At 40.3% G+C, this 12,451-nt stretch overlaps 2 protein-coding genes across 4 annotated transcripts in view; one reads left to right on the plus strand and one right to left on the minus strand.

The window, feature by feature from the left end:
• The window catches only part of TNFRSF11B (TNF receptor superfamily member 11b), a 142,594-nt gene that overhangs the window by 63,804 nt on the left and 66,339 nt on the right, over positions 1-12,451 (plus strand). For both annotated transcript variants that reach the window (XM_045003951.1, XM_045003950.1), the window contains exon 2: positions 6,656-6,818. In XM_045003951.1, coding sequence (XP_044859886.1) covers positions 6,810-6,818 — 9 coding nt within the window. In that variant the 5' untranslated portion in view covers positions 6,656-6,809. The remainder of the gene's footprint in view (positions 1-6,655; positions 6,819-12,451) is intronic.
• The window catches only part of COLEC10 (collectin subfamily member 10), a 164,062-nt gene that overhangs the window by 35,639 nt on the left and 115,972 nt on the right, over positions 1-12,451 (minus strand). The gene's annotated exons all lie outside the window — the stretch shown is intronic.

The raw sequence follows: 12,451 nt of genomic DNA on the forward strand, positions 1-12,451 counted from the left end.
CGTACACAGGTGTGGGGATGGTGTGTCTTGACATTCTACACCTCGCCAGCACCAGAGAAAGTCATCGAATCCTGAGCTTTAAGGGGTGACAGGTAAGAGATGTGATTGGCTGAATAGAGTCCTAAACTGAGATTGCAAACACATGTTGACCTCCTATATGTCTTACAGCACCAAGCACTCTCTATATAATGAACAAAAACAAGCAATTAAGAACAAAGAGGGGAAACAAAGAAACCAACTGATCTAAAAGAAATGAAAGATAAATGAGAAGACACAATCCATCTATCAGTCAATTGCAAAGGATTAAAATAGAGACTAGAAACATATGTTATGCTGAGTTTACTGCTGGCCTGATTCTACAGCTCTTACTCCTAAGAATAATACCTACCTAAGTGGTCATTCAAGGTAGCAGATTCTGGCCTCAAGAAATTCTTGAAATCCTATTCACTATTTAGAATGTGAATTTGTCCTGATTAAAGATTTGGTTTTCTGATTTTCTTTGAATTAGCTGAGCTAAAGGGAATCTGTAAAGGAGTGTGTCATTGTTTTTTTAAAAAAGTGATTCAATGGGTCATATCAGTCAGGGGCGGCTCTACAAATTTGGCCGCCCCAAGCAGTCATGCCCGGGAGGCGCCCCCGAGCCACGGGAGCAGCCGACCTCCCGCGGGCATGACTGCGGAGGGTCCGCTGGTCGCGCGGCTCGGCTGGACCTCCCGCAGCTGCGGGCGGTTCGCTGGTCCGGCGGCTCCAGTTGAGCTGCCGCAGTCATGCCTGCGGGAGGTCCAGCCGAGCCGCAGGACCAGCGAACCGTCCGCAGTCATGCCTGGGGGAGGTCCACTGGAGCCGCCGGCCGAGCGTCCCCTCCGCAGTTATGCCTGCGGCAGGTCCGCTGCTCCCGGGGCTCCGGTGGACCTCCCGCAGGCATGACTGCGGCAGGTCCGCCGGCCCAGCCTGCCGCCCCCCCGGGAAAGGGCCGCTCCAGGCGGATGCTTGCCCCGCTGGGCTCTGGAGCCGGCCCTGATATCAGTGATGCAGACAGCCATTAATGATCTAAATCATAAATGTGTGTCAAACACCATTTTACAATAACTATATAGTATTATATATGGAACGTATTATGGTTTCCATCATTAAGCATGCATTCTTATAATACCTCATCATAGACAAAGTGCAGCCACAAAAATGATGCATATGGACAAAATATAAAATTAAATTATGGGTTTCTATATTGAAATGGAACTACTGATGATGCGTATGCCAGACATGAATGACACACATAGTAGAATTGTTAGTAAACATGGGGTAAACTATAAATACACATAAGACCAGACATCACACATTTTTTCAAGTGACAAACTTTGTATTAACAGTAACAAAAAACCATCACAAATCTAGACAGACTGTGCTGCTAAGTTATATGGCTGCATGATTCATTCCCTAAAGAAATCAATGTCAAGATGACATTTTCCCTATACTGGCAGTGGCTTATAATTTGGGTAAACTTTCTCTACCCTGTAAAAAAACAAACCATCAAACCAAAAGGTAACCACTGAAATAGCTACCACTTAACCAAAAAATAGTATTTAAATGGAGCACAATATAAACCTGCATGAGTCAGTCTACCGTAAATTTTCAGCAAATAGTATGTGTCACAGGGAACAACTTCTGTGTTTCCAAAGAATACAGACCTATATGGCACGCTTTTTAGAAACAAACTTTGTTCCAAATAGTAATTCCCTGCTTTCAATAAACAATTATTGTCTGCAACTAGTTCTTTCTAGTGACACACACAACCAAATAGAAGCATTGTAAAAAAAAATGCCAGTGGGGTGCTTAGATTCATTACTGGGGTTACAGAAAATATTAACAGATTTTTTTTTAAGGACGGGATCATTATGATCATCTAGCCTGACCTGCTATGTAATGTAGACCACAGAATTTCACCAAGTCATTCCTGCATGAAACCCATAACTTCTGGTTGAGCTGTAAGGTATTTTAACATCCCATCTTGATTTAAAGATGTCAGGTGATGGAGAACGCGCCACATCCCTAGATAAATGGTTCCAATGATTATTTACCCTCATTGTATGTTCTGAAAATGACCTGATCATTACCAACACTCTGTTCTGACAAGCGGACAAATACAAAATGACGTGAATGCACCCTAGGTCCAAACAGTGGCATCTGATAGATTATGCCATTGTCAGAAGGCGAGACATCCGAGATGTACTGATCACCAGAGTAATGCGAGGCGCAGAGTGCTGGACAGATCACAGATTAGTCAGGATGTCTCTTCAACTTCACATCGCTCCCTCTCGGCACAAACGGCCTACGCATGTGCGACCTGCTTTCAACATAGCCAAACTGAAGGATGCTCAGTGTTTCAACAATTTCCAGAGGAGTCTTGATGACAAACTGACATCCCACGGACAATTGATCGGTACTGTAACCGAAAAGTGGGACCAGTTCAAGCAGATAGTGACTGACACAGCAATAACATCTCTTGGACCAAAGAAAAGAACACATCAGGATTGGTTTGATGAGAACCAAGAAGAAATATGCTCAGCACTGGAAGTAAAGAGAAAAGCCTTTATCAAATGGCAGAATGACCCCTCTTCAGTCTCTAAATGGGACCAGTTCAAGTACCTTCAGAGCAAAACACAGAAAGACCTCCGTCAGATACAAGACAACTGGTGGGAGAGCAAAGCCAAAGAAATTGAGCACTGTGCTGAGACCCACAACTCAAAGATGTTCTTCAGTGCTATTAAGACTGTCTATAGACCTTCTAAACCAAGGACCACCCCATTGCTCTCATCAGACAACACAACGCTGATTAAAGATAAAGAAGGCATCAACGAAAGATGGCGAGAACACTTTAGTAACCTTCTCAATAGACCATCAACCGTGAATAATAATGTCCTCAATGAAATTCCACAACAACCTGCTCTGACAGATCTTGACTTTCCACCCATTTGTCATCATCGTATTGATGGACTACCAAGATGCATAAATAAATAAATAAATAAATAAAATGTGACATTTCTAATTTGAATTTATCTAGCTTCAGCTCTCAGTCATTGGATCCTGTCTCTCTCTCTCTTTCTCTCTCTCGCTAGATATATATATTATGTGTGTGTGTGCATGAATACATAAATGAATCAATGGCATTCTTAGTGGTAATCAGCTTTTTAGCAATAATTTTAGGGCCAATTGCAAAATGCCATTAGTCCATACAAAATAATATCTCAATTACAACATATACCTACATCACTTTTCATCCTCAAGGATCCCAAAGCACTACTCACCAGCCAGCTCTGGGGTAGAAAGCACTTTGTTTACCAGTTCACATCAACAATACACAACAATATAGGATAGGAGGTGAAGATGTTAATCATATAATCCCGAATCCAGGCAGGTGCAGGAGTCTACCTGTGTGGATCATTTTGCAGGATTATGGTCTTAAACTGAATTTAGATTGTGAGCTTCTCAGGGCCAGCATATTGTCTTCATGTTTGTCTGCAAAGTAAGTAGAATATGCTGGTGCTATATAAATCAATGTAATAAGTAAGTAGAGGGGCTTTAGGGAGGCAGAGGGCAATTTAACCATAGAGTATTAGAAGCCGGTCACACCACATGCTCACAGAAAGATGGCACAGGTTGTTCATCAATAAGAATGAAATATTTTTTGCCCTTTAAACTTAAAAATTCAATTCTTACACAGACACATTTCCTCAAAGAAAGGATATTTTTATACTGCTAGCTAAATCAAAATGTGTTGTGATGGGGAATGTCTTGCCCTAACATATTGTGACTAATCTCTACTTGCTACTTTTCTTGGCATAATAGTCCAGAGGTCCAAAGATTTTGTTCACTGCAGTAGATAGCGCACTTGACAACTCCACAACTGTCTGTATTGGTGTCTTTGGTATTACCTTTAATGTGAAGAGATTGTCAAGATGGGGTCTGGCTGACTTCGGTGACCTTGGTTGTTCTTGATTCACCTTTGCTTTTTAGTCAAGGAGACTCAGTTAAAAGGGCTGGATCCAGATCTTGAGATCTTTGATATCAGTTTTTGACTTGCTATCCTTTTTTGATGAGATTACAAGTTTGACCGATAAAAGCAATAACACTAATGTAATATAGTTACATTCCTAGAAGGCATTTGACTTGGTACTGTACAATATTTTGATAAGAAACTAGTGTAATACCAAGTCAACATGGCACACATTTAAATAGATTAAAAACTGGCTAACTGATCATTACTCAAAATGTAATTGTATATGGAGAATCATCATCAAATGGGTGTGTTTCTAGATAAGTCTTGCAGGGACTGGTTCTTGCCCATATTCTATTTAACATTTTTATTAATGACCTGGAAGAGAACATAAAATCATCACTGATAAAGTTTGCAATGACAAGGACTAGGGGAGTGATATGAGGACAGGTCACTGTTACAGAGCAATCTGTATTGCTTGATAACTAGGTGAAAGCAAACAATGTGTTTTAGTATGTCTAAATATAAGGTAATACATTTAGGAACAAAGAATATTGGCCATGCTTAAGGGATGGTCTTCTCTATAATGAGAGGCAGTGACTCTGAAAAGGACTTGGGGGGGCCTGGTGGATAACCGGCTGAACATGAGCTCCCAGAGCAATGCTGTAGTTGAAACGAGTAATGAACTGTTTGGATGAATAAACATGGGAATATTGCATAGGAGTAGGGAGATTATTTAACTTCCGTTTTTGGCACTGGTGCAACTGTTACTTGAATACTGTGTCCAGTTTGTGTCCATTCAGGAAGGATGCTGATGAATTGGAAGAGGGTTCACAGAAAAGCCAAGAGAATGAGTAAAGGAGTGGTAAGCAACATAAGGAGCTCAGTCTATTTAATCTATCAAAGAGAAGGTTCAGAGGTGATGTGATCATACATTATAAATACCTACATGGGGAACAGAAATTTGATTAATAGAGCTCTTTAATCTAGGAGATAGTGGTATAACAAATTCTAGTGGCTGGAAGTTAAAGCTAGACAAATACAGATTAGAAATAAGGTGTACATTTTTAACAGTGAAGGTAATTAACAATTGGACCATCTTACCAAGGTTGTGGTGGATTCTCCATTGCTGGAAAATTTTAAATCGAGGTTGGATCCTTTTCTAAAAAACATATGCTCTAGTTCAAACAGGAATTAATTCAGGGAAGTTCTATGGCCTATATTATACAGGAGATCAGACTAGATGATAACAGTAGTCCCACCTGGCCTTAATATCTATGAATTTGCACCTGAATTTGTACTTTTTCAAAGTTTCAGGGTGCTTGGATCTGGGTTTGCTTTACATTGCTTTACGTAACCTTGAGCAACTCAGTGTTTGAATTGCCCCTAATGGAAAAAATTGTATAGAATTTAATAGAAAAGGTTAACTTTTCCAAGAGTGTTTTGGGCAATCCCATAAAACATAATAGAAAATTATAACTCTGCTACAGATTTCTATAGGATAGTGCAAAAATACTGTTAAAAGACAGTAGTTCTCAGCTAAATTCGATATGTTTTTAGACTAACAGCTATAGAACTCACTTCAATTTCTATAGATTCCAGTTGGTTTAATATCTATGGAACATTCCTATAGAGTTTAATAAGGGTCAATTTCCCCATATGTTTAACAGAAATAATAAATATGTATGAAGTTCACCAAGATATCATTAGCTTAATTAATATTTGTACAACACTTTGTGAATGTTAAGCCCTAAATATGATTTTTCATTTTGTTTTTGGAAATAAACTGAATACAAACAGCAAATAATGTATTAAAAATCCTGAGAATCATCTGGAATTGTTTCTCATGAAGACTGTTCTACACTTCTTTTGCCAGGCAACAGGATTTTGTGTCCTTCAGGGCTTTCCTTCTGACATGGCTCATCAATCTGAGTTTAGTCTAGTTCAGAAGCTCTTGAGGCCCATGTGAAACATAGGAGTGAAGCCAGTTTCTTAGGGAGAAATCATAAGAAGAAGCTGTTGTGTTTAATATTAAAACTCACATTATATGTTAGCAACTTCTCAAATAAGGGAGCAGATACAGTTGGTTCCATCATTGTCTTAGCAGGAATACAGCCCTGTGCATTTGATTATGTGGTGAAACCTGCTGGAGACTAGCAAAAATTGGTCAGTGAGAGTGATATTTATGGATTTGGTTATACTTTAAAGTGGTCAGTAAAAGCAAGGATTCTAATAAATCTATCACAGAAAGGAAAATGTCAGTGCTGACTATACAGATGTTCTTGGATGGTTGAAGAGCATCAGTCTGTTTTTTTTTTTTTAACCTTACAAGAAAAAATAGTTATGTAGATGTGTTTCCTTAAAAGGATTTTAAACCTCTGAGCCAATTCCACAAGGCAAATTCCCTATAACCTGTATCAGATGTTCTGTGCTGGATACGTTGATGAATTTTGCCAGTAATTGAAAGATAATTATTTGAACACAAACTTTCCAATATATCTCTATAAATGGGAATGTTACAAACGTTTTTCTCCTAAATTCAAAATGCACCTCTTCTTGGCTTCATAGGAAAATCTGTTGTCATCTGCATCTATGTGTTCTTTTGAGTCATTTGGGAACTATTAACATAATCTCTTGTTTTCTCTGCTATTATTTTTGCAGTACTGACTGACTGAAAAAGAAAGAAACATGTAACTGTAAGCTGCCATTTGGAAAATCCAAATCTTTTGCAGAAGAGTCATGCGGAAGGTCCCTTCTCTGAACTTTATGTTGGTCTGTTGAGTCAAGAAAGACCTAGGTCTGGCAATCCCCAAAGATGAACCAAGTAAGAAAAATAATTTATTTTGAAAGGATGTTTCCTCATCAAAGCTCATTGCGAGAGAAGGTGTGGCAATTGTTGAGAATAAGGATCTCTTTTCTGGGAATATTCATGGTAGACATGCAGCCTTTCCCACTGTATATCTAATATTCTGATTTATACAGGGAGGCCAGATATCCAAAATGATCAGGGCTCCCAAACGTTTTCACATTGAAGTCAACAGTAAAACTCTTATTGACTTTAACTGGACTAGAAGTGACCTCCCCATTCCACCTTTATACTAATATGCTAGCATTAACAGGAAGAACATAAGAACGGCCAAAGTCCATCTAGCCCAGTATCCTGTCTTCCAACAGTGGGCAATGCCGGGTGCCCCAGAGGGAATGAACAGAACAGGTAATCATCAAGTGTTCCATCCTGTCACCCATTTCGAGCGTCTGGCAAACAGAAGCGAGGGACACTTCAGAGCATGGTTTTGAATCCTTGCACATCCTGACTAATAGCCATTGATGGACCTATCCTCCATGAACTTATCTAGTTCTTTTTTTAACCCTGTTATAGTCTTGGCCTTCACAACATCCTTTGGTAAAGAGTTCCATAGGTTGACTGTGCGTTGTATGAAGAAATACTTCCTTTTGTTTGTTTTAAACCGGCTGTCTATTAATTTCATTTTGTGATCCCTGGTTCTTGTGTTATGAGGAGTAAATAACACTTCCTTATTTACTTTCTCCACATCAGTCATGATTTTATAGACCTCTATCATATCCCCACCGTAGTCATCTCTTTTCCAAGCTGAAAAGTCCCAGTTTTATTAATCTCCCCTCATATGAAAGATGTTCCAGACCCCTAATCATTTTTGTTGCCCTTTTCTGAACCTTAGCCAATTCCAATATATCTCTTTTGAGATGGATTGACCAGATCTGCACACAGTATTCAAGATGTGGGCATACTATGGATCTACATAGAGGAAATATTATCTATCCCTTTTCTAGTGATTCCCAACATTCTGTTAGCGTTTTTTACTGCCGCTGAACATCGAATGGATGTTTTCAGAGAACTATCCACGATGACTCCAAGATCTCTTTCTTGACAGATGATAGCTAATTTAGACCCCATTATTTTGTATGTATAGTTGGGATTATGTTTTCCAATGTGCATTACTTTGCATTTATCAACATTGAATTTCATCCGCCATTTTGTTGTCCAGTCACCCAGTTTTGTGAGATCCCTTTGTACCTCTTCACAGTCTGCTTTAGACTTAACTATCTTGAGTAGTTTTGTATCATCTCCAAATTTTGCCACCTCACTGTTTACCCCTTTTTCCAGATCATTTATGAATATGTTGAACAGCACTGGTCCCAATACAGACTCCCTGGAGGACATCACTATTTACCTCTCTCCATTTTGAAAACTGACCATTTATTCCTACTCTTTGTTTGCTATCTTTTAGCCAGTTACTTATCCATGGGCTTGGGTACACTGGAGAGTTGCAGCGCTGGTGGTGGGTTTACAGCGCTGCAACTTACTCACCGTCCACACTTGCAAGGCACATACAGCGCTGCATCTCCCTGGTTGCAGCGCTGGCTGTACTCCTGCTCTGCCTCGGGTATAACTATTGCAGCGCTGGTGATGCAGCGCTGCTCCACCAGTGTGGCCACCAAAAGCACTGTAATTGGCCTCCAGAATTTTCCCATAATGCTTTTAACTAAAGAACTCTCTTTGTTTTGTTATGATGCCTCTCTTTGTTTTGTTGTGAACTCGGGGCTCCTAGAGCTGCTTATCTAAAAAACAAACACAGCTCCTGTTTGCTGTGAATGAGGCAGGCAGGGGGATGAATGTCTACAGCTAGTGTTTGCTTGAGGAGAGAAACAGCACGGTGGGGGCGGGGGGGAAGGGAGTCCGTCGGAGCAGCTGCTTATCTGGTCTGCAGGCTATTTGCATTTTTAAGAGTGAATGAGGGCTCGGGGAAATGGTCAGAATTTGCAAGGCAGGGAGCTGACACAGTGTCGGCTCCAAAAATCCACTCTCTCTCTCTCTCCCTCTCCCCCACGCTCCCTGTCACACTCCACCCTACCCCCCTCTTTTGAAAAGCACGTTGCAGCCACTTGAACGATGGGATAGCTGCCCATAATGCACCACTCCCAACACCGCTGCAAATGCTGCAAATGTGGCCACACTGCAATGCTGATAGCTGTCAGTGTGGCCACACTCCAGCGCTTTCCCTACACAGCTGTACGAAGACAGCTGTAACTCTCAGCACTGCAAGTGTAGCCACGCCCCATAACAGGGCCTTCCCTCTTATCCCATGACAGCTTATTTTGCTTAAGAGCCTTCAGTGAGGGACTTTGTCAAGGGATTTCTGAAAATCTAAGTATGCTATATCCACTGGATCCCCCTTGTCCACATGCTTGTTGACCCCCTCAAAGAAGGAAATTCAGCCTATATTTCTAATCCAAGACACTATAATAGGCAGTAAATTTGCATTCATTTAATTATAAGGGGAGCAGGTAGCTACCCTGTTTATTTAGGTTGCCTGACACCTGCCATTATAAAAAATTCTTGTGATCTTTTTGATAATCTTTAACACCTCTGTTGTTGTTAGCAGGCCTTGAGTTAGAGAAGTGCCTTTTTCTTTGTTCTGCTAAGATTTTGCTGATATACAACACTGAACATCACAATTTCCCATCTCACTCACACTGCGCAGGAAAATGTTGGCAGCCTGCCAAAGTAGCAACTGACCACAAATGTTCCAAGGTTGGGCCCATGCTACCACCAAAGCATGGCTGATAGCTGCTGGAAGAGCAGCAGTGGGGGAGGAGTTTGGGGGAGGCTTCCTTACACCACCTTCTTGGGCCCAGCACATGGAATGTATTGGAGAATTTTTTTTATTTAAGAAGGCAGAGAAAGCCACTAGAGGAGAGACTGGACTAGATTTAATTTTGACAAATAGGGAGGAACTGGTTGAGAATTTGAAAGTGGAAGGCAGCTTGGGTGAAAGTGATCATGAAATGATAGACTTCATGATTCTAAGGAATGATAGGAGGGAAAACAGCACAATAAAGAAAATGGATTTCAGAAAGGCAGACTTTAGCAAACTTAGGGTGTTGGTAGGTAAGATCCCATGGGAAGCAAGTCTAAGGGGAAAAACAGTTCAAGGGAGTTTGCAGTTTTTCAAAGACACTTTATTAAGGGCAAAAGAGCAAACTATGCCACCGTGTAGTTTGCATAGGAAGTATGGGAAGAGGCCACATGGCTTAGCCAGGACATCTTCAGTGATCTGAAATTCAAAAAAGAATCCTGAAAAAAGTGGAAACTAGGTCAAATTACAAAGGATGAATATAAACAAACAACACTAATATATAGGGGCAAAATTAGAAAGGCCAAGGCACACAACAAGATTAAACTAACTAGAGACATAAAGGGTAACAAGAAAACATTCTACAAATACATTAGAAGGAACAGAAAGACCAAGGACAGGGTAGATCCATTACTCAATGGGGGAGGGGGAGACAATAACAGAAAATGTGGAAATGGCAGAAGTGTTAAATGACATTTTTGTTTCTTTTTTCACCAAAACATTTTAGTAGCAATTACCTGAATGAATGTCAGTGAAAATGAGATAGGATCAGAGGCTAAAATAGGGAAAGAACAAGTTAAAAATTACTTTGACAAGTTAGAAGTTTTAAAGTCACCAAGGCCTGATGAAATACATTCTAGAATACTCAAGGAGCTGACTGAGGAGATATCGGAACAATTATCGATTATCTTTGAAAAGTCATGGAAGATGGGTGAGATGCCAGAGATAATTAGATAAGATAATAAGGTGATAACTAACAGACAACATGGATTTATCAAGAACAAATCATGCCATACCATCCTAATAGCTTTCTTTGACAAGGTGACAAGCCTTGTGGATAGGGAAGAAGGGGCAGATGTAGTATATCTTGACTTTTGTAAAGCTTTTGATACTGTCTCGCATGAGCTCCTCAACAATAAACTAGAGAAATACAACCTAGAAGGAGCTACTATAAGGTGGGTGCATAGCTGGTTGAAAAACCATTCCCAGAGAGTAGTCATCAGTGGATCACAGTCAAGCTGAAAGGGCATAACGAGTGGAGTCCCGCAGAGATCAGGTCTCAGTCTGGTTCTGTTCAATATCTTCATCAATTATTTAAATCATGGCATAGATAGTACACACATAAAGTTTGTGGACAATACCAAGCTGAGAGGGGCTGCAAGTGCTTTGGAGGATAGGATTAAAATTCAAAATTATCTGGACAAACTGGAGAAATGGTCTAAAGTAAATAGGATGAAATTCAATAAGGACAAATGCAAAGTACTCCACTTAGGAAGGAACAATCAGTTGCACACATACAAAATGGGAAATGACTACCTGGGAAGGAGTACTGCAGAAAGGGATCTGGGGGTCATAGTGGATCACAAGCTAAATGTGAGTCAACAGTATAACACTGTTGCGAAAAAAGCAAACATCATTCTGGGCTGTATTAGCAGGAGTGTTGTAAGCAAGACACGAAAAATAATTCTTCCGCTCTTCTCAGTGCTGATTAGACCTCAACTAGAGTATTATATCCAGTTCTGGGTGCCCCATTTCAGGAAAGATGTTGTCAAATTGGAGAAAGTCCAGTGAAGAGCAACAAAAATGATTAAAGGTCTAAAAAACATGTCCTATGAGGGAAGATTAAAAACATTGGTTTGTTTAGTCTGGAAAAGAGAAGACTGAGTTAACAGTTTTCAAGTACCTAAAAGGTTGTTACAAGGAGGAAGGAGAAACATTGTTCTCCTAAACCTCTGAGGCTAGGAAAAGATGCAATGGGCTTAAATTGCAGCAAGGGAAGTTTAGGTTGGACATTAGGGGAAAACTTCCTAACTGTCAGGGTGGTTAAGCACTGGAATAAATTGCCTAGAGGGCTTGTGAAATCTCCATCATTGGAGATTTTTAAGAGCAGGTTAGGTCAGGGATGGTCTAGAAAATACTTAATCCTGCCATGAGTACAGGAGACTGGACTAGATGACCTCTCGAGGTCCCTTCCAATGCTATGATTCTATGATTACTACAGCATGAGTAGCGGTTAAAAGACCCAGTAAAATTGTTGAGAAAAGGCCCTGCCTAAACAGCTCTTGATCAGTGTACAAACACTGAGTAAATAGGCCTCTACCCTGTTATAACGCCACCCGATATAACGTGAATTCAGATATAACGTGGTAAAGCAGCACTCCGTGGGGGCGGGGCTGAGCACTCCGGTGGATCAAATCAAATTCGATATAACATGGTTTCACCTATAACGTGGTAAGATTTTTTGGCTCCTGAGGACAGCGTTATATCGAGGTAGAGGTGTATAAAATATTTTTTGCATTCACTAGATCTTAGTATATTCACACTTTCTCAGTAGAAGCTTTTTGATACAATGTCCAAAGGCATATGGCCGCCTCACATTCACAACTATACGTGTTTAAAACTGGCTTTGAGACCTGACAAGAGATTGCTGTAAAATGTATCCCTCTGGTCAGCCTCATGTTGCTTGAGATACTATGGTGACAGGTGCTTTGGAAACTTAATCTACTAGTGATAATAAAAAAAGGTGGGGGCAAAATTAGTTAGGGATTATTAAAAGCAGCAA

This window comes from Mauremys mutica, chromosome 2 (assembly GCF_020497125.1).
Source record: "Mauremys mutica isolate MM-2020 ecotype Southern chromosome 2, ASM2049712v1, whole genome shotgun sequence".
NCBI classification, from domain to species: domain Eukaryota; kingdom Metazoa; phylum Chordata; order Testudines; family Geoemydidae; genus Mauremys; species Mauremys mutica.